Here is a 25,383-nt window from a genome sequence, read left to right as displayed (position 1 = left end):
GGGATTAGATACCTGGGAATTTATATTCCTTCAAACCTCCAGAGAATTTACGACAAGAATTATATGCCTATCTATAGGCAGATCAGAGCGGACCTGCAACGTTGGCATGGGCTGTGGTTATCCTGGTGGGGTCGGATTGCGATCATAAAAATGAATGTACTCCCCAGACTGTTGTTCCTTTTTCAGACTTTGCCTATCCCAGTTCCATTAGGAGATTTGAGGAGACTGGATAGGGACATTCGAAGCTTTATTTGGCATCGTAGATCGCCTAGACTATCCAAATCCTTGATGTGGGCCCCTAGGGAGGAGGGGGGCAGGGGGTTGCCTAATTTGTCGTGGTATTATCAAGCGGCGCAGTTGAAACTGGTGCTAGAATGGGAAGTTGGGGACTATAAAAGTGGGGTACAAATAGAACAGAATTGTAGTGATATAGTACCTCTGAAATTCAAGATGTGGGCATCGGATGCGCAACGCATGTGGGTTCAGAGCATGTCTAATCCCTTTTTGCAACATTTGGCACGATTATGGAGTCAAACGCGTAAACAGATGGGTGACGGGGCTTTGGTTTCAACATTGGCGGGGATACAACACGAACCTTTATTTCCAGCGGGCAGAGATAACAGGGTCTTTCACAGATGGTATCAAAAGGGGTTAAGAGTGTTTCGTGATTTAATTGGAAAGGATGGACCAATCCCATTTCATATAATTCAACAAAACTATGACTTACCAGACGGGGACTGTTTTGCCTATTTGCAAATTCGGCATTTTATTATAGCTCAGGGTTGGGGTTCTGGGCTAAAGGTTGATAAGGAACCTTTGGAAAATCTCTGGTTGTTGCTGCAGAAAGCACCTAAGCCACTGTCAGTGATCTATCAATTCAGGAGGGGTTATGTACCAGCTACTTATCCCTTTAGATTGGCATGGGAGAGAGATCTGGGCATTCAGTTGTCTGATAAAGATTGGGAAACGATTTGTCGGGAGGCATATAAGGCTTCTACCTGTGCCTTGGTTCAGGAAAATGCATACAAGGTGCTGACGAGATGGTACTATACGCCAGAACGCCTGCATAGAATCTACCCTGGAGTGCCTGACCTCTGTTGGAGATGTGGAAGGCAGGGGGGATCTTTTATGCATATCTGGTGGGATTGTACACTTATTCAGCCCTTCTGGAAGGTGGTGACTGATATCCTGTCTGAATGTCTGGGGGAATGTGTTGATCTTTCTTCTAGGAGCTGTCTCTTGGGCTTATATAACTCCAGGGATTGCTCTTGGCAGACTAAATTTCTTAGATGGGGCTTAGCGGCTGCGAAATGTCTAATTGCCAATCATTGGAAAAGTGTGGAAGCTCCCTCTCGAGATGTATGGGTGTCTCGTTTGCTTTCTATGGGAAAGATGGAGGTAGCCATAGCAAAGAGAAGACATAACTATATCGTCTATTTTCATACCTGGAGGAAGTTGGAAGAAATACTGGATGCTCTGTAAGGGACCTTTGCCTTGTCGTCTGCCGGAAGAATGGGGTGGGGGGGGAGGGATGGGGATTGTGGATAATGGGGAAATTGGTATTTAGCGGGGATATGGGGGAGGTGGGCGTTTGTTTATTTGACATGATTATATTTTATTTTCAATTCACGTTATTTTCCTGCTGTTAGTACATGATACTCCTTGATGTATATATATACTGCTGAGTATATTGTATTGCTCCTGTGCATTGTTAACCATAAAAGTTTATTTTCAATAAATACTTAAATATTAAAAAAAAAGAATTGGCCAAGTTCTGTGGAAGATACAACAAAAAACATTTTAGTGTGGTATTTTTTTCAGTTCAGAGCCTCACACTGTTCTATTAGGGTTGTCAGCTGGCTCCAGGTTTGCCCACCAAAGTTAATCCAGTCCAGGTTTTACTCCATTGCATGCAGGGACTTGTAGTTCTGATTTCCAAACTGGTTTCCCTAAGAAAAGCAAGACTACAAGTTCCTCCATGCAATTGTGTAAAACCTGGCATGGATCAAACCTGTTGGGTGAATCTGAAGCCAGTTAGAAACCCTGTTCCCCATTAGAGGAAGAATAAAGCAGCTGAAACTTCTGCTCAGAGGGTCTCTGCATTCAGTACACCTACCTCATGGCTCCCCTGCTGCTTTCTTAAACTGCGGAGGATTGAAGCTGTTCTCTTTGTACGCAGGATGTTGGCTATAAAGACATTGCAGAGTCTCTCCAGTGGGATATACAGCAGCACAAAATGAGTGCTTGAATGGAGTCCCTGGTTTGTTCCTGAACAGTGTACAACTCAGACACTATTCTTTTGGGCTTGTGGTAATGGCAGCGACCTGTATTTCTCTCTCTCTCCGATGATCCCAGCTCACTATAATTAGACTCTTCAGCTGTCACTTCCCATATATAACCTCTCATCCCCACCCCCTTCCATGCAGGAGACCCCCCAAAAGAGTGCTTTTTAGATCCTTCCAGAAGCCTTCTCCCAGCACTTTGAGGGCTTCCAAGGGATGTAACTGGAAACGATTTAATCTACCGGGCTTAAGTGAGCCTTATCTCTTCACTGAGTCTTGCAGGGATTTATTTACTTGACTGTAACTGGTCTAACAGAGAGAGGGACCAAGCTCGCCAAACACTGTCAAAGCAGCTAACTCCAGGTCACGAGTAATCCTGTCCATGTTTTCTGAACTGCCTTCTTTAAAGCTTTTATTGCTTTTACAAATAAACTTTATTTATAAGAACAATATACATTTTACTTAAGCATTCATTAGAAACATTGCAATTAACACAGAATGCTATCCAAATATCTAGCAATCGGTAAGATGGCATTAGAGAACTTTTTCTCCCTCTCCTGACTCTTTCTTATCAGCATCAGGAAAGAATGGCCTTGTAAACATGCAGATGATGCTGGCACCGAGGAGGAAGAACAGTGGGCAGCCATGGTTCAGACCAGCCGGCCAGCTGGTAGGGCTAAAAAGAAAAGTGATTGGAAGAATGATGAGGCTAGTGTGCAAAATGTTTGATAGGGTTACCTAGGCCCTAGGATTACCATATGGCTCCAGAAAAAGGAGGACGGATTGAGACATCCAGGTTTTACTTCTACTGAAAGCAATGGAAGTAAAACCCAGATGTCTCAATCCATCCTCCTTTTTCTGGAGCCATACGGTAACCCTAGCCCGGTTACCAGACGTCCGGATTTACCTGGACATGTACTCTTTTTAGATGTCCGGGTGTCTAATCGGTTTCCTGGACTGGAGGGAGTTTGTCCAGGTTTTGGAATCACTCTCTCCAGTCCCCCACCTTGGACTTGGGTATGGCTCTCCGAATCTCACCTGTCCCCAGTATCTCTTCTGCCGCTGCACTTTCAATAGGGCAGCCAGCAGTGTTGGCAACATGATCCTGCTGTCATTGGCCTGCCCCAGAAGCCTTGGTTCTATAGCGTCCTACCTAGGTGGGAACAGGAAAGATGATAATGTGCAGGTAGGCCTAGGGTTGCCAAATTTTCCAATCGGAAAATCCAGACCCTTTATACCCATCCCCAGTACCGCCCATCCCCGCCCTGTAATCTTACTATATACCCCTTATAATTTATGATGAGCACTCCAAAGCTCCTCCAAACCCTACTAGACCCACCTGTCTACCACTCCAATAGACCTCATGGTTGCAAGTGGCACCTAAATGACAGTAGAGTAGTTTTGGTGGCCTCCACACTTTCCACCATAAACATAGTGGTTAGAGTGCCTTATGGGCCTGGGTCCTCCTCTCTATGGTTCACCAGCCCATCCACCAGATGTGATGCTCTACTAGGCTTTCCCATACTAAGTGCTGATGTTCTAGAGACAGCTATGAACCATTTCTTTCAGATTTTGGGGGTGGGGGGGGGGTGGGAGGGGGTTAGTGAGTAGTGGGGGAGTGCTGGGGGTCAACTGATCAGTTTGGGTACCTTTGTGGCACTTAGATGCTTCAAAAACAGGTCTAGCTCCGAACCTTTAAGTTTCGTCTAGGTCCTAGGACATCTTGGGAAAGGTTAAATTATATGTGTTGGACATCTATGTTAAGCACACCCAAAGCCGCCCATAACACCTTCTAACATGCTCCCTGGAACTAAAACATCCCGCTAAACGCCCAGGAAAATGGTTTCAATTATATGCACTTTGACGTCCCGGCAACTAGGATGTCCAAGTACTGACTTAGGCAATTTTCTGGATGTCGCTGGATTTGTTTGTTTTTTTATTACAAGCCCCATAGCGCCGTTTAATTGTTAGCACCTGCTACTTAGAATAGTCTCCCTTTGTATATTTAAACTGAACTATCATTTTTTAAAATAAATCTTTAGTTCAAACTTTTTTGTTTCAAAAGGCCTCGAGGGACTGTGTGCAGCATAGGAGGAAAGTCTTCCTTGAACTGTGACTGTTACTGTGTTTATTTTGGAATGTTACTCTGGAAATGTGCTCAGTAGTTCAAGTTTTGTTGTCTGCTGTGTGATATGCGGGTTTTCCAGCTTTCCTACCTAACAATAGAGTTCCTTTCAAGTTTTTATTTTAGTCTGTACACCACTTTATCCTGTTTGGTCAGTTAATAAAGTATAAACTATTTCTTGCAATAATGACCTGCAAAATTAATTGGCAACATGATCAATGTCGATCTCTTAAAAATCATAGATACTACAGACAGTGAGATCACATATATTTTATTCAAAAGGATTTTTGCAGCTGACGTCGTATTGCGTGGGTTGCCAGGAGAGAGGACAATAGCACATCTGCCACTCTTTGTCCCTCCATAGATCTGAGCAATGCCTAATCCGTTCTTGTGTTTGCTCAACCATAAAAGTTATCTGTCAGAGCAGCAGCAGTGCCTTGAAGCCCTGCATAAGGACGTGATTCCGAAGGCGGCAGCAACACTTAGGCCCTCTCCTATCAAACTGCAATAGCAGTTTTTAGTGTGGGGAGCCATGTTGCTCCCAAAGCTCATTGAGTTCCTATGAGCGTTGGGAGCAGCGCAGGCCATTCAGCGTGGCTCTCCATCCTAAAAACTGCTATCGCAGTTTGATAAAAGAGGGTCTTGATCTTTGGCTGCTGAGAACAGCACCATTGCTTCTTTCTGTTGTCTCTCCCCTGATTTCTGTACCTTGCCAGAACAAGAGACACAGGTTCTTTACAGCACTGTTTCTCAACTCGGTCCTGGAGTACCCCCTTGCCTGTCAGGTTTTCAGGATATCCACAATGAAAATGCATGAAAGAAATTTGCATAGAATGGAGGCAGTGGATGCAAATCAAGTTTATGCAAATTCATTATGGATAGCCTGAAAACCTGACTGGCAAGGGGGTACTCCAAGGCCGAGTTGAGTTGAGCTGAGAAACACTGCAGTTTACTCCAATCTCCATAAGAGTATGTGCTTGCTTAAATTGTAGGTTCCCAGCTACGTCACTGCTATGTTGACGTCGGGGAAAACAATGGGCCGTAGTTTGTGGTCTTGTCAAAAAGTTAAAGCTTTTTGGACAGTGATTCAGCAGCGTATACAAACATGGCTTAAGGTGACCATCCCTTGGGTCAAGGGCTGTGGAGTCAGTACACCAAACCTTCAACTCTGACCCCACTCCTCTAATTTCTACTGTCCAACTCAGACCCCTACTAATGTGTAGTAAATCTAGGAAAAATTTGATTAATTATAAAAACTTAGTTTTTTCGTAGACCACAATTACAAAGAGGGAGAGTAAAAAAAAGTGAGGAGCAACTCAAATAAGGAAATAGGCTTAGCAGTAGTCAAAGGCCCTTCTCTTTTCTCTCTTGTGACTATCTTAAGATCTTACTAAACTTTCCCTGGATCTGGACATCTTGCAGGAAATGCCAAAATCTTACTTACTTTTGAAAATGGCCCTCAAGACTGTCAAAAATTAAGGTTTCCTCTCCAGATTTTTAAAGCCTTTGGTCTCCTGCAAGACATCCAAATCCAGAGGCTCAGAAACGTCCATTTTTGAAATGTGAACTGCTAGATGTCCAAAAATAATTTTTTTTAAATCGTCTACTTGGACGACTAGACCGCCAGGAAATCCAACTTTATTCTGTGATTTGTAACTCTATTTTTGGAACCTTTATTGCTTAGCGGATCACATATTCTGAATTGCTTTCAATCCAGATCTTTTGAAATGGAGAAGACGAGAGGTTTCTTCAGGAATGGATTTAGGAACAAGTGCAGTAACCTAATATAAAACATTCCTGCTCCTTGACATGTAATTTTTTAAAATGTTCATCCCAAAACTGATGTTAAATCAAAGACAACATGCTGAAAGTTAAAGTGTTTGGATAATTTAAAAACAAACCCCAATCTTTCATCTAAGGCTGCTTTCAAAGTTCACGGTCCTTTCAGTCAACAGAGGAAATTGCCAGGTTTGAAATTTAGAAATTAGCTTTATTTCCCTGTAATCTGAGCACTGGTAGAAACAGCTCTCTTGCTGTGAAACACAGAGTTCCTTTCAGCAGAATCATGAAAGAACAAATGTCTGGAGCACAAAGAACCAACAATGATTTACCATATCAGTGAGGCTGGGCAGTGGAAGCTTTCCAGGAGCTGTGCCCATGTTACAGATGAATGCTTTCTCTGCCAGCCTTCTTCAGCCCCCAATCTGGGTTCCATCTCTAGATATTTTAGGGTTTGTACTGAAGTCTTGATATTCTCCTGAAGACAGAATGAGACAGATGTGATGTCAGACTTATGGCCCTGGAGAGGGCTTTCCTCTGACTATCCAACCTGAAATCCTCCATAGATCACAAACATATGACTTGCCTACAAACATATGACTTGCCATACTAGAACGGACCGAAGGTCCATCAAGGCCAATTTCCTGTTCTAAAAGTTAAATGGCATTGTGGCTCTGTTCCTCCACTTTTGAACTTGAAACTTGTGATAGAGAAAATCAGACAAAACAGGTAATTTCAATGCTTTCATACTTACCATTCCAGCAGTGTCTACTCAGGTCACAAATACTTAGCAAGATCTTAAGGAGAAAACAGATTTTATGCTGTTTCACCAAAGTCATGTTACTGAATTGCCATTCCAGATGATCACCATTGTGGAGTCCCAACCTCTCTTCTACCTTGTTTATAGGATGGGGGAAATTTTTTTTTTTAATTCTGTGGGGAGCTTTCCTCACCTTTCCCCATACCTTTTTAATTTCCCTGGCATGAGCAGCATACCCACATTGTTGTCTCACCCTTTCTCATCACTTTTTAGGCACAGGTCCCAGAAGTGATGTCAACACAGACAGCAACCTCGCGCCGGGAAAGCAAAAAAAGGTACAGGGAAAGGCAAGGAGAGGAGTGGGCAGGGGGGCGGAGAGGAAGACCGCACCCGGGGTCGACCGCCCACTCTTACTACATCACTGCAGGTGAGGAGGGATCATGGATACAAAAATACCTGCAGACTTCACATATACTAGGGTGGGTACATGGATTTTAATTTAGATTTATTTGATAGCAATAAGGGATCAGATTGAGATGAATAACCTGGATACACTGGACTAACTTGTGTATGCTGGACACTATAGAAACTTTAACACATTTTCCAGCAGCCTGAAAAGCCTTCCTATACAAGCTAACCAGTTGAAACAGCCTGTACCTTGTTATCTGTGAACACATGTATCCGTTTGATACTCTGCTGGCCTTTGCACAAAGTTCTTACATCTTGTCCCTGCTGAGAATATACTTCTTCAAGGCTCTGTGGCCATTGTTTATTTGTACTGGGCCATTATCAGTGCTGTACGACACATGCATGAGCATTTGACATATGAAAACCCATAAACCCATAACAAACAACAACCCTCCGAAGGACGAAGGAGGAGAAGAGGGGGACCGGTCAACCCATGTAAAGAAAAGAAAGGACTTTTAAAATACAGGCTGGACATTTATTTGCCGCCTGTCTTTGAAGTAAGCCATGGGAACCAGGCCTGGCCAGGGTGCTGGAATGTCACCCTTGCATCTTTGTTTCAACTTTCTGCATAAGACTGTTTACAAGGATGCCATCCTGGGGATGATGTACAGTGCTGTAAAATCCACAAGTCAGCATCAGCAAGGTGATAAGGATTCCAGACATGGAGGAAGGTAAAGAAAGTTCAAGAAGTGCCCCCTGTTCCTGTCTGGCCCCCCTCCCGGGAGTAGGGGGGAGTAAGGGAGGCGTGGACCGAGGGGGGGGGGGGAATAGATAGGTATGCATTTTTTGTACCAATAGGGAATAGGGAAGTACATGACCAGAGCTCGGGGATGTGTCTTTTTGGAACAAAGAATCTGTCTGTATAAAAATCTAAAAAAGTGTGATTTAAGATGTATTGTAAATAATATTTAGTAGCAGGGATTCATTCATACCACAAAGACACAAAAACTGTTGACATAACACAATACCTGTGTAAAATAATAGAACAAAAAACCGGAGAAAAATAAACCTCAATTGCAGGCAGCCGGGACTACACAAGTGCCCTAAGCCGCCTGCATCATCACTGGTTTATGAAAAAACTCCGTACAAGTATAAATAAATAACTTTCATTCATGTGGATTATAAATTTTCAGTTTTTCAGTCTTTCAATGTTTTCAAAGTGTCAACATTCAATAGACTTAAAGTGCATCAAAAAAAGATGAAAAAAATCCCAAACTAATTAAACTATGGCAGCAGCTCAGCTATAAGCATACAAAACGGTTTAAGCTACGTGGCCTGTAGAACAACAGTATCAAATATAACGAAGAAAGATATCACTCATCTGAAGAAGTAGGACTTCTAACTTCTTATCCCACACCTAAAGAGGCTACTTCAGGGGATCCATATCGTGTTCAAATTTCTCCATGCTTCTAGCACAACAACAAAAGTAGAGCTGGCTTCTCCAAAATGGATCCGGGGTTGGGGGGGGGGGCAGAGAGATATGAGGGCAGTAGGGAAGAGTGCAAGGGGAGGCAATGCTGAGCACCAACTTCCCTCACTACACCACTTGGTGGAAGAATAGCCTAATGGTTAGAGCAGCAGATTAAAAACCAAGGAATCCATGGTTCCAACCCCACTAATGCTCTTTGTGATGCTAGACAAGTCCCTTAACCCTCCATTGCTCCAGGTACAAACTTAGGGCCTCTTTTACAAAGCCGTGGTAGCGATGCTGTCAATACCACAGCATCATTACTACCATGTCTTTGTAAAAGAGGCTCTTAGTACTACTGAAACGGTGGGAGCAAAATCCTTAAATCTGTTCTTGAGAGAAGAGGAAAAGGATGGAAGTGGAAAAGGGAATGTGTGAACCTATGATTGCTTGTCCTTGGTGCTAAATTCCTAAAGAACTCTGAAGACTTGTCATTCCAATCAACCTGAGGCATGATGCATTTTGTCAGGTACAAAATAAGTACCTCTTTTAAAGGTCCCAGTTGAATAATAAGCATCAATAAATAGTAGTAGTAGTAATAACAAACTCCGCACTCGGCTTTTTGACAAGCAGATCAGGCATGCATATTTCTGGTTTTAATCACAAATGTCTTCCTCACTGGATGACCACCAAAGCTAGAAGATGAAAAAAAAATATATACAGTAAAACCTTGGTTTGCAAGCATAACTCGTTCCGAAAACATGCTTGAAATCCAAAACACTCGTATATCAAAGCGAATTTCCCAATAGGAAATAATGGAAACTCAAGACGATTCGTTCCACAACCAAAAATCTTTAATACAAAATACTATATGTACTTGTATTGCAAGACCTCACTCATTTAGAATAGCCACTACAGCATCAGAGAGAGAAGAGCCATTGGCTAAGTTGTGATGATGTGACGCGGATCGCCGGACTTGATGGACCAAAGGTCTGATCCGGAGATGGCAGTTCTTATGTTCTTATGTTCTTATGTATGTACTCGTATTGCAAGATTTTGCTTGTTTAGAACAGTTACTACATACACTCTTGCAGCGTCAGAGAGTGAAGAACCATCAGCTCAGTTGTGTTGTGTATTCTGTATGTACTTGTATTGCAAGACATTGCTTGTATATCAAGTTAAAATTTAAAATGTTTTGATTGTCTTGAAAACACTTGCAAACCAAGTTACTTGCAATGCAAGGTTTTACTGTATACGCATTTTAGGTATTTATATACCACCTATCAAGGTTATCTAAGCGGTTTACAACCAGGTACTCAAGCATTTTTTTTTTTTTCTATCTGTCCCGGTGGGCTCACAATCTATCTAATATTGTACTTGGGCCAATGGAGTGATTCGCCCCGGATCACAAGGAGAGGTGCAGGATTTGAACCTACAACCTTAGGTTGTAGCTCTAACCACTAGGCCACTCCTAATAGATCATGCAAATCTTTCAGGATCCTTTCTAAAAAAAACAAACCCCCCCAGCCTTGACATGTAAGGGGAAACCCGGGATCTGCCTCCTCCAGCCAGCTAGCGCATGACAGCCTTGAGGGAGGCGGGCGAAGCGCGGTCGTCAGGGAGACGCTAGAACATAGCTGTCAGAAGGAGGCGCGAGCCGGAGGAAGGGCCACGTGATCTCTCTTTCCAAGATGGCGGGCGGCCGAGCGGGGCTGAAGTGCCTCTCTTAACCGTCGCTCTGCTATCGCACGTTAAAGAGTTAAAGGTCGCTGTCGCCATGTCGGCGACGGAGGAGGAGTCGTCCTTGTCGGACGGCGAAGCGAGACTGGCAGGGGAACGGTGGGCCCCGGTGGGGGCGGTGGCGAGCCCCGCCGAGACGGAGGGAAAGGAGCCTGCGCAGCCGCTGTGGCGGGGGCCCGCGCTGCCGGCCGCCGTGCGCGAGCGCCTGCGGCGGTTGGAGGACGAGCAGGAGCAGCTGAACTCGTCCCTGCTGGCCCTCACGTCGCACTTCGCGCAGGTGCAGTTCCGCCTGCGGCAGGTGGTGCGCGCGGGGCAGAGCGAGGAGAAGGAGCGGCTCCTGCGCGAGCTCGAGGACTTCGCTTTCCGGGGCTGCCCGCACGTGCTGGGCTGCCGGGCGCAGGACGCCAGCCTGCTTGACAGCTCGGTGAGTAGGTGACGGGTTTTCTTGCACCTGCCCCCGCATCATGAAAATTGGCCTCTGAAATAATAATAATAATAATAATAACTTTATTCTTATATACCGCCAATAATCTTGCGACTTCTAGGCGGTTTACAATGAGGTGAAACTGTACAGACAGCGAGTTACAGAGTATAACAGTGAACATCTGAAATTAACAACATTAATAATAACAACAGTTTATATACTGCCGGACCGGGAAGTTCCGTGCTATTTGCAATGAGTTAGAAAAGTTTCATAAATTGATTGGAACATTCATAGTTTAGAGATTAGAGGTTAACAGTTTGCAAGATCAGATATGGGTGGGATTAGGAAGGGGGCTATTGTCCTTATTCGTTACCTATGAAATGGACTTGCAACTAAATTGAAAGCTTTTCCTTTAATGTCTTTGGCACAGTGCTTTGCTGAAAGTGGCATTTTGTTACAGGACAACTAATCTCAGAAACCATGTGTCCCAGCTCATAATGGGCTGAATAAGTGGTGGGAATTTCACAGCTGTAGTACACTTAATGATTAGCGTTACTAAGACTTATTACAGAAATCTTTTCAAAGGAAAATTAAAGGAAGAAAATATCTTCCTTCTATATAAGCATCTTTTTTCAAATCAGGCTCCTCAATTTAAAAATAGTTATCTCAACCAAACGTCATTAAGGCTTAAAAAAGGTGCCCAAACTTTCAGTTGGCAGCAAACTGTGTTGTTCCCCTTTCAGCGAAGATGTTGGACTAATAATGTGCCACTTTTCTGAGCATCAGCAGATGGGCAGTGTTGGAGGTGGAGGATCACGTTTGACGCGCCAACGGTGATATCATCAAATTTATTCTGCACAGAAGAAAGGCCCGGCAATCTACTTCTGCATTCTGCCATGAAAACTTGATCATTAAATTGCTAGGACTCTAACACAACTCAATGGCACCTAACAGTCCCCCTCCTTTACTAATGCATAGTGCAGGTTTTAGGGCTGGCAATGGCGGTAACTGCTCCGATGTTCGTGAGTGTCGGAGCAGTTACCGCCACTGACAGCGCTAAAACCCGCACTACGCATTAGTAAAGGAGGGGGAATATTTGTTTCCATTCTGGTAGATTATCAGTTTCTGAAATGATGCGGTGGGGGAGTTTACAAATTTTGGTTGAATTGACATGGAATGACCCATCTGGAGGATCCAGCTCCCTTTAAAAAAAAAAAAATCTGCCAGCAGTTTATCTAAGTATCCTACTGATCCGTTTATGGGTTTTTTTTGTTTTGTTTTTATAGTGGAAAGCATTAGAGCTGGAAGATCTGGTGACATGACTTCTGGACGATCTAGTGACATGGCTTCTGTTTTTTCTCCATGCTTCTGATCGCTTTAAAAGCCACAGGAAGTGGAAGATGCTTAGGTAAATTGCTGGTAGAGAAGAACAAGGAGCTGGATCCTCTGGATTCTGTTCAGAGGATCTAACACAGTGAATCATAAACTTGCCGCAGCAGATTCCAGGTATACTCCAATGAGATGCCAGTAAGGAGGAGAGATGCCAGCTGACTGCTTACAGGACATGCCTATTGCGGTGAGAGGCACGTCATATAGGCAGTCAGCCAGCGCTAACAACTTTCCTCCTCGCTGGCGTCTGCTCCAAGATCCACCATCAGCGAAGTGACAGGTTGAGGGTCGCAGCCGGAGGGCCTCTGCACATGTGCAGATTGGATTGATAATCCTTACCTTCAACATAAGGGTCTTTTAACTATTGTGCTTAGCAGTCTTAATAGTTGAAACCTGAGGCTACTTCCAAATCGCTGCACCTGCCTGGCCTTTCCCAGCAATTCCTACGTTTCTTCTGTTCTGGTGCTGAGCCAGAAGTAACCCCGCCCCCCCCCCTCCTCCCCCCCTGCTGCTGCTGCTTCTTCCTTGACATGACCTCACAACGGCAGCAATGGGAGGTAATTATATCTAGTGGGTGGGCGGGCAGGCTTGGAGGGGGGGGAAGAGGATAGAGACTGGAAGGCAGTGAGGGGAAAATAGGAGGGAGTGAGGAAGGGTCAATTGTTCGGCCTGAAGAAGGAAAGAAAGATATCACCAGACAACGGGGGGAGGAAGAGGACAAAGGCTGGAATGCATTGAGGGGGGACATAGGAAGGGACAATTGTTCAGCCTGAGTTGGGTAGGGGGAAAGAGGACAAAGGCTGGAAGGCAGTGAGGGGAAAATAGGAGGGAGGGAGAAAGAGACAATTGTTCGGCCTGAAGAAGGAAAGAAAGATATCACCAGACAACGGGGGGAGGAAGAGGACAAAGACTAAACTGCATTGAGGGGGACATAGGAAGGGACAATTGTTGGGCCTGAGGAAAGAAAGAAAGAAATTACCAGACAATAAAGGTAGGAAAAATGATTTTATTTTCAATTTAGTGATCAAAATGTAAGTTTTGAGAATTTATATCTGCTGTCTATATTTTGTGCTATATTTTATTTTTCTATAGTTGTTACTGAGGTGACATTGCATATTTTAAAAAGTCACCTGCCTTGACATCTGTGGCCTGTCTCGGCCTGCCCTATCCCAGCCTAGCACTCGACCACCAGAGGGGGCACACAGTACAGAGCCTGGCAGGGAGTGGGGACAAGGTGCAGAGCTTGGCAAGGAGTGTGGGGTTGGGTGCAGAGCCTGGCAGGGAGAATTTGGTTCAGAATGGTTTTTTTCTTGTTTTCCTGCGCTAAATCTAGGGTCTTATGGAGCGAAAAATACGGTATATTTGCACTGCTTTCTTTATATATTCCAAAGTGTAGAGTGCTGTTTCTCTTTCTCTGGTGTTGAACTGCATCTCTTACCAATCTTGGGGTTTAAGTTTGATTTTTGTCTGCATTTATTTAAGTTTATGGTTGCTTGTAGTTGTGTTTTCCTATGTAGGGGCCTTGTTGTTGTGATATATGCATCATAGATATTTGTTTTATGTTTAGTGACGTATGAGATAGTTGATAGGTACAGCCTTTATAAATTGGCTCACCAAGATAACCCAAATTTCTAACCTTGGTTTATATTCGAGTCAACCTTTTTTCCCCCTTTTTTGGAGGGAAAAAAATATACTTCGTTTTTATTTGGATCGGTTTATATTCAGGTATGCAGTATTTTGAAAGATGGCAGTTCTAGGAGCAGGAGCAATTTGGGAGTTGGGGAAGAAAGAGAGATGCTGGGGAGGGATAGAGGGATGCTGGACCTGTTGGGGGATAAATATACCCCAGGGAATGGTGGGCTATCATGCATAATTTCTAAAATATCGGTGCGTGATTCCCTCACATGTAATATGTGAAGTAATTTAAAGCTCTTCATTTTCAAAGACTTTGTTGCATAAAGAACCACGTTTATGTCACTGGAGAGACGGTATTTGCAGTATGCATGACAGATGATTCTGTGAAACTGGCCTTGAGAAAAAAAGCATGAGCGTATAAATATATTTATATATTTTAACCAGAATGATTTTGTGTTTAGTCATAGCCTCTCCTTTCATATACCACACATTTTGCTACTTATGATTCATGGTGTAGGATTCAGCAGCAGATAATACAATGTGTTAGTGTGGGCCAAACACACCCAAGGGCAAACCTGCTGGTCCAGATAGCAAAACTGGCAGGCGAAGAGAGAAGCTCAGTCAGCTAAAGACAGAGAATATAAATGCAGCAGTCTCTCTTGTTTCCTTAAAATTGGAAGTCATATTGCACATTTAAAAAATGAATTATGGGCAGAGCCAGATAGCCACTTACAGCCAGCTTTCCTGCTCTTATTGTTGATTGTAGGTCCTCCCATTGTTGCAAGCAACTTTTTTTTTTTTTTTTTTTAAGCAAAGAACAGCAAAGAACTTTGGAGCTTTGTTGTAAGCAACATAAAATTGACATGACTTTTGCAGCTCTAGTTGGAGGTAGGTGCTCAAAATGAGATACCCCTGTCTGGCCAAGATGGCAATGAATTAGATCTACTTAATCCAATTCCAGCAGAGCTTTTATCTACTAAGACTGATAAAAGAAAATTTATCGGGTGAGTTAAAAATAGAAATAGCTAACCTTATTGTTCAGATGCGGAAACTGATAATTTCAAAGCACACCTCATGTCCACCTCGTGCAAATCAGTCTCATACATATTCATTGTGGATATCCTGAAACCTGACTGGCAGAAGGGTACTCCAGGACCTACTTGGGAGCACTGAAATAGAGCATGCTTACCAGATCCCAAGCTGCACCACTGGGATCATAAAATCGCTATTGTATTCATCCTTAAAATGCACTGTTATCCTCAAGGTGCTGGAAATACTGACTAATCCCTTATCTCTGGTCACTGGTCCAGTAGACTAGTGAGAATGTCTCAAACAATCTCAGCATAAAGCATTTCATTCAAATACCGTATTTGTCACTCCATAAGATGCAATTTTTTCCCTCAAAAAAGTGGGCGGAAATAAGGGTGTGTCTTATGAAGCGAATATACAAAAAAAAAAAAAAACCCCGGCGGTACCTTTAAATGTTGGAGGTCAGTGGATGGCTGCCTGCTGCATGTCGGGGCCTGTGGCACACAAGCGCACTAATTCCCTAATTGGGTCAGTCGCTGGTGGTTCGTAGGGCTGCTGCCTGCTGATTACCGGCACGTCGGGGACAGTGGCGCACAAGCACGCTGCTGCGTGTGCAGGTGCCACTTCTGAATGGCAGTTCTGCATAATCTATTTTCTGTTTAAAGTTAACTTTTTTTTTTAACTCTGTGGAGTTTCACCAGGCTCCTGTATATTAAATGTTTTTATCTTTTTCAAGGGATATGGTGCTGGCTGCTTGGGAGTCCCACATATGGAAATATTATGCCTTCTTGTCCTCGATTAAAGTAAAGAAATATACCTTTAGCAGGTGTTCTCTGAGGACAGCAGGCATATATTCTCACAATCTGCCCACCTCCCTTAAGTTGACTTACTTTTTTGCTGAACTGATGATCCTGTGAGCAGACATCAAGCAGGAAGGCACCAGCATGCGACTAGTATAGGCACTGCCTAAAAGTTTAAAGTGACAGTGCACCTGGCAGTGTCCATCCCAGGTTTTGTGAATGGTGTCTCCCACGTGAGAATATATGCCTGCTCTTCTCAAGGAGCACCTACTACAGGTAAGCATCTTTGTTCTAGGGTAAATCTGTGTGTGCATTCTACCCCATGCCCTCCCACGACATTACAAACCAAACCGTATCGACCATTCCCAGATCCCGATGCATACTATAGCTATCAACCTTGTAATCTCCCTGGGAATGCCCAGGCTAATTTCTTGTTGTAAACCACCTAGAACTGAAAGGTATTGACGGGATAGAAAACATTAATGTAACGTAATGTAACTTATTTATGTATTATTTGGTTACTGTATGGGGGAGCAAAATGTTTTTCTTAGATTAGAAAATCATGCGCTGAGCTTCAGAGTATGACTGTAATACAATATTTACTACATAGATCCTTTTGTGTGCTGTTTAAGGAAAAATAATCATATCGGCACCCTGGTAAGCAATAAGGTGTCTTTGTATATGTCAGTTATAGATCAAATTGTTCAATTATAATGTTTAGTTTTGGCCTTCTATATAAAATTAGTTATCCAGTGTTCTATAAAGTAATTTATATGATTAGAGTCCAAGTCCAAATGAGATTATAGTCTAAATGTTGCTCACAAACAGGTTGAGTGATTTGCAAAAGGTCGTAGTTGGGGGGCAGGAGTGATAGAAGAGAATACAAAAGTGTGCATTGTTTTAAGAGCTGTATGATTTGTTTTCTTGCTTGAGTAGCTAATTATATATTCCTGACTTATTTTCATGCTTTGCACCTGGAGGGTTTGGTAAGTGAAGTTTTAAGTACAAATTTCCATTCTGGGGCTAAAAGGCATGTTGTTATCCTCAGCTGGCTGTTTATGAATTTGTTCAGAAGAAAAGTGTTTATCCAATCTTTGAGAAACACTTCTTTTCTCCAGGTTGTAAGAAGCAGAGTCACTGGATGTTTGTGCTGCTTCAGTGATTTTTTTTTTTCCATATGTAGAACAGAAGGAGTTCCAGTTCGTTTCAATTTTTCTGTAAATCTTTAAAATATTTGCCAAACATTTTGAAAATTAATTCTTTTGAAATTTTGCTATTATCTTCTATTTATCATTTGTAAATCATTCCCTGTTTAGTTTAGTTGTCCAAATGTCTTTCTTAGACGGTGCATACCTCATTCTCCTTAGGAAGGCCAAGAAGGAGCTGAAGGAGAGTAGGGCTGCTTTGAATATTTCAATGTTTTACCTACTAACTGCCCCTATATCCACAGAGTGGGATCTATATGTCTCTATGTGCCCAAAATTTTAAGTTAAGAGAGAGAAAAATGGGATTGCAGAGGAATGCCAATGCTATTCATGTACTTCTATATGAGTAAAACAATTAGCCTTTTAATTCCTTCTCTCTTTAGCTTTTAATAGAAAAATGTTTGGAGCAGACCTATAGTTTATAAATATTCTATGGTAAAGATAGGCAAGTTTTAAATGAAATTAGACCTGCTTTAGAATACAAAGCCTGGTTTTAAGCTTTTCTAATTTTCCATTCTTGCATGCAAGCATCATTACTGACATGCTTTTTGTCTCACATCCTCTCTGCTGTTAGCTAAGTAAAAAAAAATAAAAATAAAAAAATGCTCTATCAGGCATGAAGGGCCAGTGCATGCGCAGACCATCTACAGTCAAGGAAGATGGTCTGTGTATGCTCAAGGATCGCTCTCCAGCGATCCATGTGGTTGGTGGGGGGCGTGCCAACGATCATCCCTATTTGCATGCAGGCCTTTAGTGAATTTGTCAGCCTGAATGCAATCGGGCAAGGAAAGGCAGGTTAGTGAATCTAGCCCAATAAATTTAAACTGCTTTGTCATCTTCTTAACTTTGTCTCCCATCTACCCACCCAGCCCTTGCTCACCCCTCCCTCTTCCTGTGATTGTCATAGGAATGCTTTCATGTTTCACCTATAATATACTGATATTTGTCAACATTTGTTTGTTTCTGATCTGAAGAAGCAGCTATTCAAAAATGCATTGTTAGTTCAAGAAAGAGGTATCGCCTTATCTCCTTTTAGTTTAGTTTTATTTCTATATACTAAGATTTACTATAGGATATTATTTTTAAGATTGTCATAGGATTGTGAGGGTAATTGGAGAATGTGGTGCAGGGTTTAGAGCTACAGCCATGCTGCTCCTTGTGACCCTGGGCAAGTCACTTAGGCCCAGATTCACTAAGGACATGGATTGGATCTGATCCTTGAGGGATCCGATCTGATCTGATCTGGGGGGGGGGGGGGGGCTGATTCACGAATCACCCTCATCAAATGAGGGTGCTCTGTAGCGATCCCGACGCATGCGCAGACCATCTGTAGATGGTCTGCGCATGCTTGAAGAGCAGCAACCTTTTTTTTTTTACTTTTAACTAGCCCAGCAAGCTTGTGGTTTTAACCTGCTTTAAACCCACAGGTTAAAACCACGGGCTTATACTGCGGGGGAAGGCCGTGGCAGAAGCAGGGCAGCTCTTGGGGCAGAGAGCAGGAGAGTTGGGACAGAGAGCGCAGGAGATTCGGGGCAGAGAGCAGGAGATTTGGGACAGAGCAGGGCGGAAGGAGAGTTGGGGCAGAGAGTCGGGGCAGAACAGGGTGGCAGGAGAATCGCGGCAGAGAGTTGGGGCAGAGAGCAGGAAATTTGGGACAGAGTAGGGCGGCAGAGAGTTGGGGCAGAGAGCAGGAGATGCAGGGCGGCAGGAGAATTGTGGCAGTAGCGAGCAGGGTGGCAAGAGAGCTGGAGGATCGCAGCAGAGAGCAGGAGATGCAGTCGGAAACATGTGAATGGCTGGTCCCCAGCAGTCGCTAGTTGTTTGATTGGCCAGCCCAGTTGGTGTTGCAGGTGTTTTTTAGTAAATCGCTGCTTGCTTACATTTGAATGCCATTCCCCCTCATTTGCATGTACAAATCAGAGGATGATCGGGGCAGAGGTTAGTGAATCGAATCGGAAAAGGGTTGCTAAGTGGTCAGAACTTGATTGGTGGGCTTAGTGAATCTAGCCCTTAATTCCCCCATTGCCCCGGTACATTAGATTGTGAGGCCGCCAGGACAGACAAGGGAAAATGCTTGAGTACCTGAATAAATTCATGTTAACCGTTCTAAGCTCTCCTGGGAGAACGGTATAGAAAATGGAATGAATAAATAAATAAATATATGTTCAGTACAAGGTCAGATTACAGTACAAGAGGTTGGGTAAGTTATCCAGGAAGTTACAATGGATGGTTTGACATGGATATTCAATAAGGTTGCTAGTACAGGTAGATCAGTAGTTAATAATACAGTTAGGTCATAGTTACAAATACATAGTTACAAGTTTAAATAGGTCATCTTTGGCTTATCATTATGTCCTAAGAGTTGCACTGGACAAATGGGCTTTTACAAGTACCATTTCAGTTATTTCTGGGCTGGCTCCCTGTCTTGGTACAGAAATGCTTTTAAAAGTTTTCTGAACCTGAGATAGTGGTCACAGGATAGAATGTGTGAGTGGTAGTTGGTTCCAGCAATCTGCTAATTGATATTGGATGGATGAGGTGATTTGCCTGGTAGACTTTATATTGTTGCATGCTGGGAATTTTAAATGGAAAAGTTTTCTGGTAGAATATCTGTTGGAGGCACCCTGGAGTAGGATAGCCAACTCTGTTAGGTAGTCAGGGGCATTTCCTGTCAGGATCTTAAAGACAGTGATGCCTAATTTAAACTTGATCCTTCCAGTTTCATATAGTAAGGCTGTAGATGTTCCGATTTCCATAGTCCATATATGAGTCTTACTGCTACATTTTGAACTAGTTGTAGATGCAACAGCAATGTTTTAGAGCAAATAACTAATATTGCATAACAATAGTCTAATCGAGATAGGATTACAGATTTTACTAAAATTCAGAAAGCCTCTGTTTCGATGTATTATCTGATGGAACTTAGCTTTCTCATCACAAGGAAAGATTGTTTTTTTATTGATTGAAGATGGCTCTCATGGATAGGGAGTTATCAATTTCTACTCCTAGGATTCAGGATTATAGTTCTGTGGAAAGTCTGTCATCTACTGTAATCCTTGGAGTGTAGGGTGGGTCAGTTGAGGGTCCTAGCCAAAGCACTTTGGTTTTGTTCTTATTTAGTGCTGGCCATATTTTATTGCTAGCCTTCTTTAAAAAGAACATCTTTCTTTTGGTAGATAGTGACTGCTCTTTTGTACCACAGTAACTTTGCAATTTTTTTGTTCAAAATGAAATGTCATAGACCAATTAAAACCAGTTTTGGTTGCTGCTATTGAAGTTTGACCTACAAATCTGCCAGTCAGAGGTTGTACAGCAAATAGAATACTAGGAGAAAGAAGCTATCTGGTTGGTTAGAAGTCTTGCTCCATGGGGACAGAGAAAAAAAAACTAGAAGCAGGGAAAAGAATAGAATATGTATATTTTAGAAGTGTTTGTAGTTTTATTTTGTAAATGGGAGCCCGAGACCTCAGTATCGATGGGCGTAATGCAACATGGGGCTGGTAAAGCCCTCGTGTTGCCCATCGGCTGGGGGTAGGTGGGATTAGAGTAGGTAGGGGGAGGGCAGAAGGGAGTAGCCACTGGATTGGGCAGAGGGCCTGTCAGGGTAGGGAGTTTTAAATTGATTGGAGGAGAGGCGCGGGGGTGAGGTTTGAAAGCCGGGACCCTAGAGGACTCGGCTCTTTCTGAGGTCCTCCAGGGTGGCTTTTCCCGCCCGCCCGCCCTTTGTTGAGGGTAGCTGTTAGCTCGGGGGTGGCATATTCCCAAACTACTGGGTCATGAGGCTCATCAGGTGATGAGCGTTGGGACGGCAGGGAGCGTGCCCGGTGGGTCAGGTGACCCGGAAAAGGGGCATGAGGGACATGCCACCCCTCTGACTCTTGCTGTGATGGTGGGGTCGAGAGAATAACACTAATTCATCTGGTAGCTCGGGAGGAGCTCGTTATACAATGTTAATTATGTTAATGAAGTTAAGATATGTTATGTTTATGGTTAATAAACTGAGCTGCAGCTGATTATACCAACCTGAAGACTCTATAGTGTTTTTGGTGGAATTAAGAGGGAGAGTAAGAGGAGAGTGGGGGGTTTTGTTATATATAGGCAGACCCCGCTGTTACTTGTTTGCTATTGGTATTTTGTGTGTGTGGGGGGGGTGTTAAGTTCATCGCATTCTCTAATAAATAAAAGAACAAAATTGGTCAGGTACAGTCTGCTGTTATAAGCAAATGGTTCCACTCTAACCTTGCTACTGAAAGTGTTAAATGTCCTTTTCCTTGAACCTGTTTCAGAGTGAGCGGGAAAAGCGAGAACGCATTGAAGCTCAACGTGAGAAGCAGCGAGAGTTAATTGTACAGCTGAAGACACAGTTGGATGATCTTGAAACATTTGCATACCAGGAGGGGAATTATGATTCACTTCCTCAGTCCATGGTCATGGAGAGACAGCAGGTGAGGTTTCTGGTTCATAGAATGTCTGTCTGCTCTTTTGTTGGCTGAAACTTAGGTCTCCTTTTACTAAGGTGTGCTAGTGTTTTTAATGCATGCAGCAGATTAGCACGCGCTAACCCCGTACTACGCTGCTAGAACTACGTACCCCGTACTACGCCAGCTCAATGCTGACGTTACCGTGTAGCGCGCGCTATTCTGCACGTTAAAACCTTAACGCAGCTTAGTAAAAGTAGCCCTTAGGAGATGCTTGTCTGAAATATTATTTCTTTCCTAGAGCATATTCTTTATTGTGGATTTTTAAAAAAAATTATTTATTTATAATTTTCAACAGTTCAGTACAAAGAACAGAAAGGAATGAAAAATAAAAATAGGAAATAATATAAAAAAACAAACTAATTACTACATCATCATTCATCTAGCCCAGTGTTTTTCAACCGCTGTTCCGCGGCACACTAGTGTGCCGCGAGATGTTGCCTGGTGTGCCGCAGGGCCGCCGGGCCCGGAGCTGACAGGGGGCCCGAGGCAGGGGCGCCAGTAGCTCGCCAAGGCAAAGTGAGTCGATCACCCAGGACTCACTTTGTCTTGGCGATCTAATCTATCGAGCCGATAAGTCTTCTCCCCGACGTCAATTCTGCAGTCGGAGAGGAAGTTCGGGCCAGCCAATCGCTGCCTGGCTGGGCGGAACTTCCTCTCCGATTGTAGAATTGACGTCAGGGAGAGCATGTGTCGGCGTCGGCTTTGGGGCCTGTTATTCATTGGTGGGTCCTGTTCCCCGATGGCAGTGGCAGTGGCTTGGGGAACGGCAGGGAGAAAGAAAGAAAGGGGGCAGGCAGGGAAACAGAAGGAAAGAAGGGAAACAGAAAAAAAGAAAGAAAGGTCAGGGAGAGAGGAAGAAAAAGTTGGGGGAGGGAATGAGGTGTGGAGGAGAGAAAGCATACAGGCTGATAGAAGGGAAAAAAGATTGGATGCACAGTCAGAAGAAGAAAGTGCAACCAGAAATCACCAGACAAGGTAGGAAAAATGATTTTATTTTAAATTTAGCAAAGTGGAGGCAGTATTACCACAGTTTTCAAAGGAATTTACTCAAATAACTTAATAGTTAACTGGGTAAATTCCCAGAGATGAAAACTTCCCTTCACTTACTATGCACAGTTCTGAATTTATATCTGCTGTCTATATTTTACAATATGGTCACCTTTTACAAAACCGCAATAGTGGTTTTTAGCGCAGGGAGCCTATGAGCGTCAAGAGCAGCGCTGGACATTCAGCGCAGCTCCCTGCGCTAAAAACTGCTATTGTGGTTTAATAAAAAGGATGGAGGGTATATTTGTCTATTTTTGTATGCTATAAAAACCAAATACAGAGAGAGACTGAGAGCTGTTGACGAAGAGCTACGTGTGTGTCTTTCTTCGATTCCAGCCAGAATATCAGCTTTGTGTTCAGCCAAACAGGCCCAGGTTTCGCACTGAATAAAGTATTTTATAATTTTTATAATTTTTATTTCGTAATAAAGTAATTATAAAATACTTTCTTTGTGTTTATTTGATTCCTATTCAAGAGAATTACTTTATATATAGTCAATATAGGCAGAGAGTTAAATTTTTTAACATTTTCTAATGGTGGTGTGCCTCGTGATTTTTTTCATGAAACAAGTGTGCCTTTGCCCAAAAAAGGTTGAAAAACACTGATCTAGCCCACATCAACAGGGGACAAAACCTAATAATACAAATAAAAACATTCAATAAGGTAAAGGAGGAGAATGAACTAAATACAACAATCTTTTTTTTTTTTTTTAATTTCTTTATTCATTATAAATTTTCAAACAAGTGTACAATAAATCACTTCATAATATACATTTCCACTTGAAACTATTACAAATTTCACACCACAAGAATTATCTCCCTCAACCCCATACATATATCTTTATAAATATCCAACACTTTTAAACCCCACCCCCCACCCTCCACACATTAATAAATGGGGTTAAATACAATTTATTTATTATAATACAACAATCTTTAAGAAATAATCATAACTAATATATTAAATAAGTTCAAAAATCCTCCAAATCTAGGTGATTTCTTTAATTAACACCACAAAAAAGAAAAAGTCAAATATTATTAAACCTTAAGCTGTTCTTGTTGATTCAGAAAACTTTCTAATTGAATTGAGTCCTAGAAAATGAATTCTTTACCCTGAAACTGAATTAAACATTTGCAGGGAAACTTGAGAAAAAAAACGTGGCTCCTAGAGCCAGAACTCTAGATTTCAACTGGGTGGCTCTAGCCATATCTGGAAATATTGAAACTGTATTATCGCCACAGAATTTTGCTTGCTCATTTTGAAAGTAAGTTTTCATAATTAATCCTTTATCGACCTCGTTTACACATGTCAGTAAAAGAGTGGACCTAGTCTGTATATTGTCTTGGGAATCTTCTAAAAATTTGGTTAAATTCAGATCAACAGGTACCAACTGGTCCACTCCCTTTTCAACGGTAATTTTTTTTCTTTGTGAGATATAATAACAATTTGCGATTACCAAAGTTTCTGAGTTTGGAAGTCCCAGTACCTTTTTAAAAAAATTTATGAAGCAAAATTTCTGGTGAAATTAAATGAGTCATTGGGAAATTTACCAATCTCAGATTTCTGGAACATTGCAAATTTTCCATCAATTCAAATTTAGAATGTATTATTTGGGAATCTTTAATTGCAGAGGTAGAAATCTTCTGCAAGGTGGAAATATGTGTTTCTACTGTCCCCAAACGTTTATCCAACAGTTTCAAATTAACATCCACATTTTCAAGTTTCTGAATAACTTTGTGAGAGAATTGTACATTTTGCTTTATGACTGTTTTCAACAACCCCTCCATTCTAAAATGTATCTGCCATATATCCTTTGGAGAAATATCCTGTGAAGGCTCAGAGGGTAATTGCTCAACAAGAACATCCTCTTTTATAGATAAGATCTGTGGCATAGATGTATGTATAAGATATTCTTGAGGAGACTTGGGAGCCGATCTCCTGAGCCAAAAAGAGCCAAATTGGCTTCACTTTCACTGGATTCTTTTGGAGGGGGAGGAGGAGTTCTATCTAAGGGACTAAGCGATGCCCCTGAAGGTGTATCTTGTTCCCCAGTAAGAGCAAACTCCCCACTGGGGGGTATTATATGGCGATCCATTGGCCCAGTCACAACTGGTGTGGAACTTTTAGACTCGACTTTCCTTTTTCCCTGAGTATGCAGATTTACGTCGTGTCCCAACATACAGGGTATATTTCATGCTAGTAACTCATTCACAGACATGTAATTTAATCAAAATAATATTTATTCAATTTATATACAATTAAACTTGAGGTTACAATTAGAATTAAGATTAAATTGCATTACATTCATTGCCAACTCTGTAAAAACATTCTGTGTGTGAGGGGGTAAGCCCATCTCTCCCAGGCTAACTGGCCCATATGGAGAGAGAGGAATCTTCCCTCAATCAAAAGCTGGTGCCTGCTTATGTACTCTCGCAATGACCAATAATACATCATTTGACTCTTCCAATGTTCAGTTAACACGTCATTGTACAAGGTTGGACTTATTTGAACAAAGGAATTCCTTTTGGCTTTTATAGGTAACAGGCTTAAAGAAAAATTTTACCGAATTATAATGGCTTTGGCAGTATATAAGAAATAAATTATTATTTGTTTACAGCAATTTCTGAATATGCATAAAACATTATAATATACTTAAACTCTAGCACCACTCAAGCTGACAATTTACTCTGTATCCTTAAAAGTTTGAATCTCTGACCATGTCTCTGTAAGCTGACAACCTCAGGTTTCACAGGCACACAAAGAAAGCCCATACCAAGTAAACCTCCCTTAATTAAAATAATGTGCAGACCA

At 42.4% G+C, this 25,383-nt stretch overlaps 2 protein-coding genes across 3 annotated transcripts in view; one reads left to right on the top strand and one right to left on the bottom strand.

Annotated features, from left to right (window-relative positions):
- LOC117347206 (alanyl-tRNA editing protein Aarsd1-B-like) overlaps positions 1-2,593 on the bottom strand; it is a 70,760-nt gene extending 68,167 nt beyond the window's left edge. Inside the window, exon 1 of one of the 2 annotated variants that reach the window (XM_033917803.1) lies at positions 2,117-2,593. In XM_033917803.1, coding sequence (XP_033773694.1) covers positions 2,117-2,121 — 5 coding nt within the window. In that variant the 5' untranslated portion in view covers positions 2,122-2,593. The remainder of the gene's footprint in view (positions 1-2,116) is intronic. The other variant, XM_033917804.1, reaches the window with a different exon arrangement.
- Positions 2,594-10,487: 7,894 nt separating this feature from the next.
- The window catches only part of RUNDC1 (RUN domain containing 1), a 29,604-nt gene continuing 14,708 nt past the window's right edge, over positions 10,488-25,383 (top strand). The window contains exons 1-2 of the mRNA XM_033919208.1: positions 10,488-10,986; positions 21,331-21,489. Of these exons, the coding sequence (XP_033775099.1) occupies positions 10,600-10,986; positions 21,331-21,489 (546 nt within the window). The 5' untranslated portion in view covers positions 10,488-10,599. The remainder of the gene's footprint in view (positions 10,987-21,330; positions 21,490-25,383) is intronic.

Source organism: Geotrypetes seraphini, chromosome 13, assembly GCF_902459505.1.
Source record: "Geotrypetes seraphini chromosome 13, aGeoSer1.1, whole genome shotgun sequence".
Lineage (NCBI taxonomy): Eukaryota > Metazoa > Chordata > Amphibia > Gymnophiona > Dermophiidae > Geotrypetes > Geotrypetes seraphini.
The sequence above is the reverse complement of the archived record's forward strand: the minus strand, read 5'-3'. Positions and strand labels throughout refer to the sequence as shown.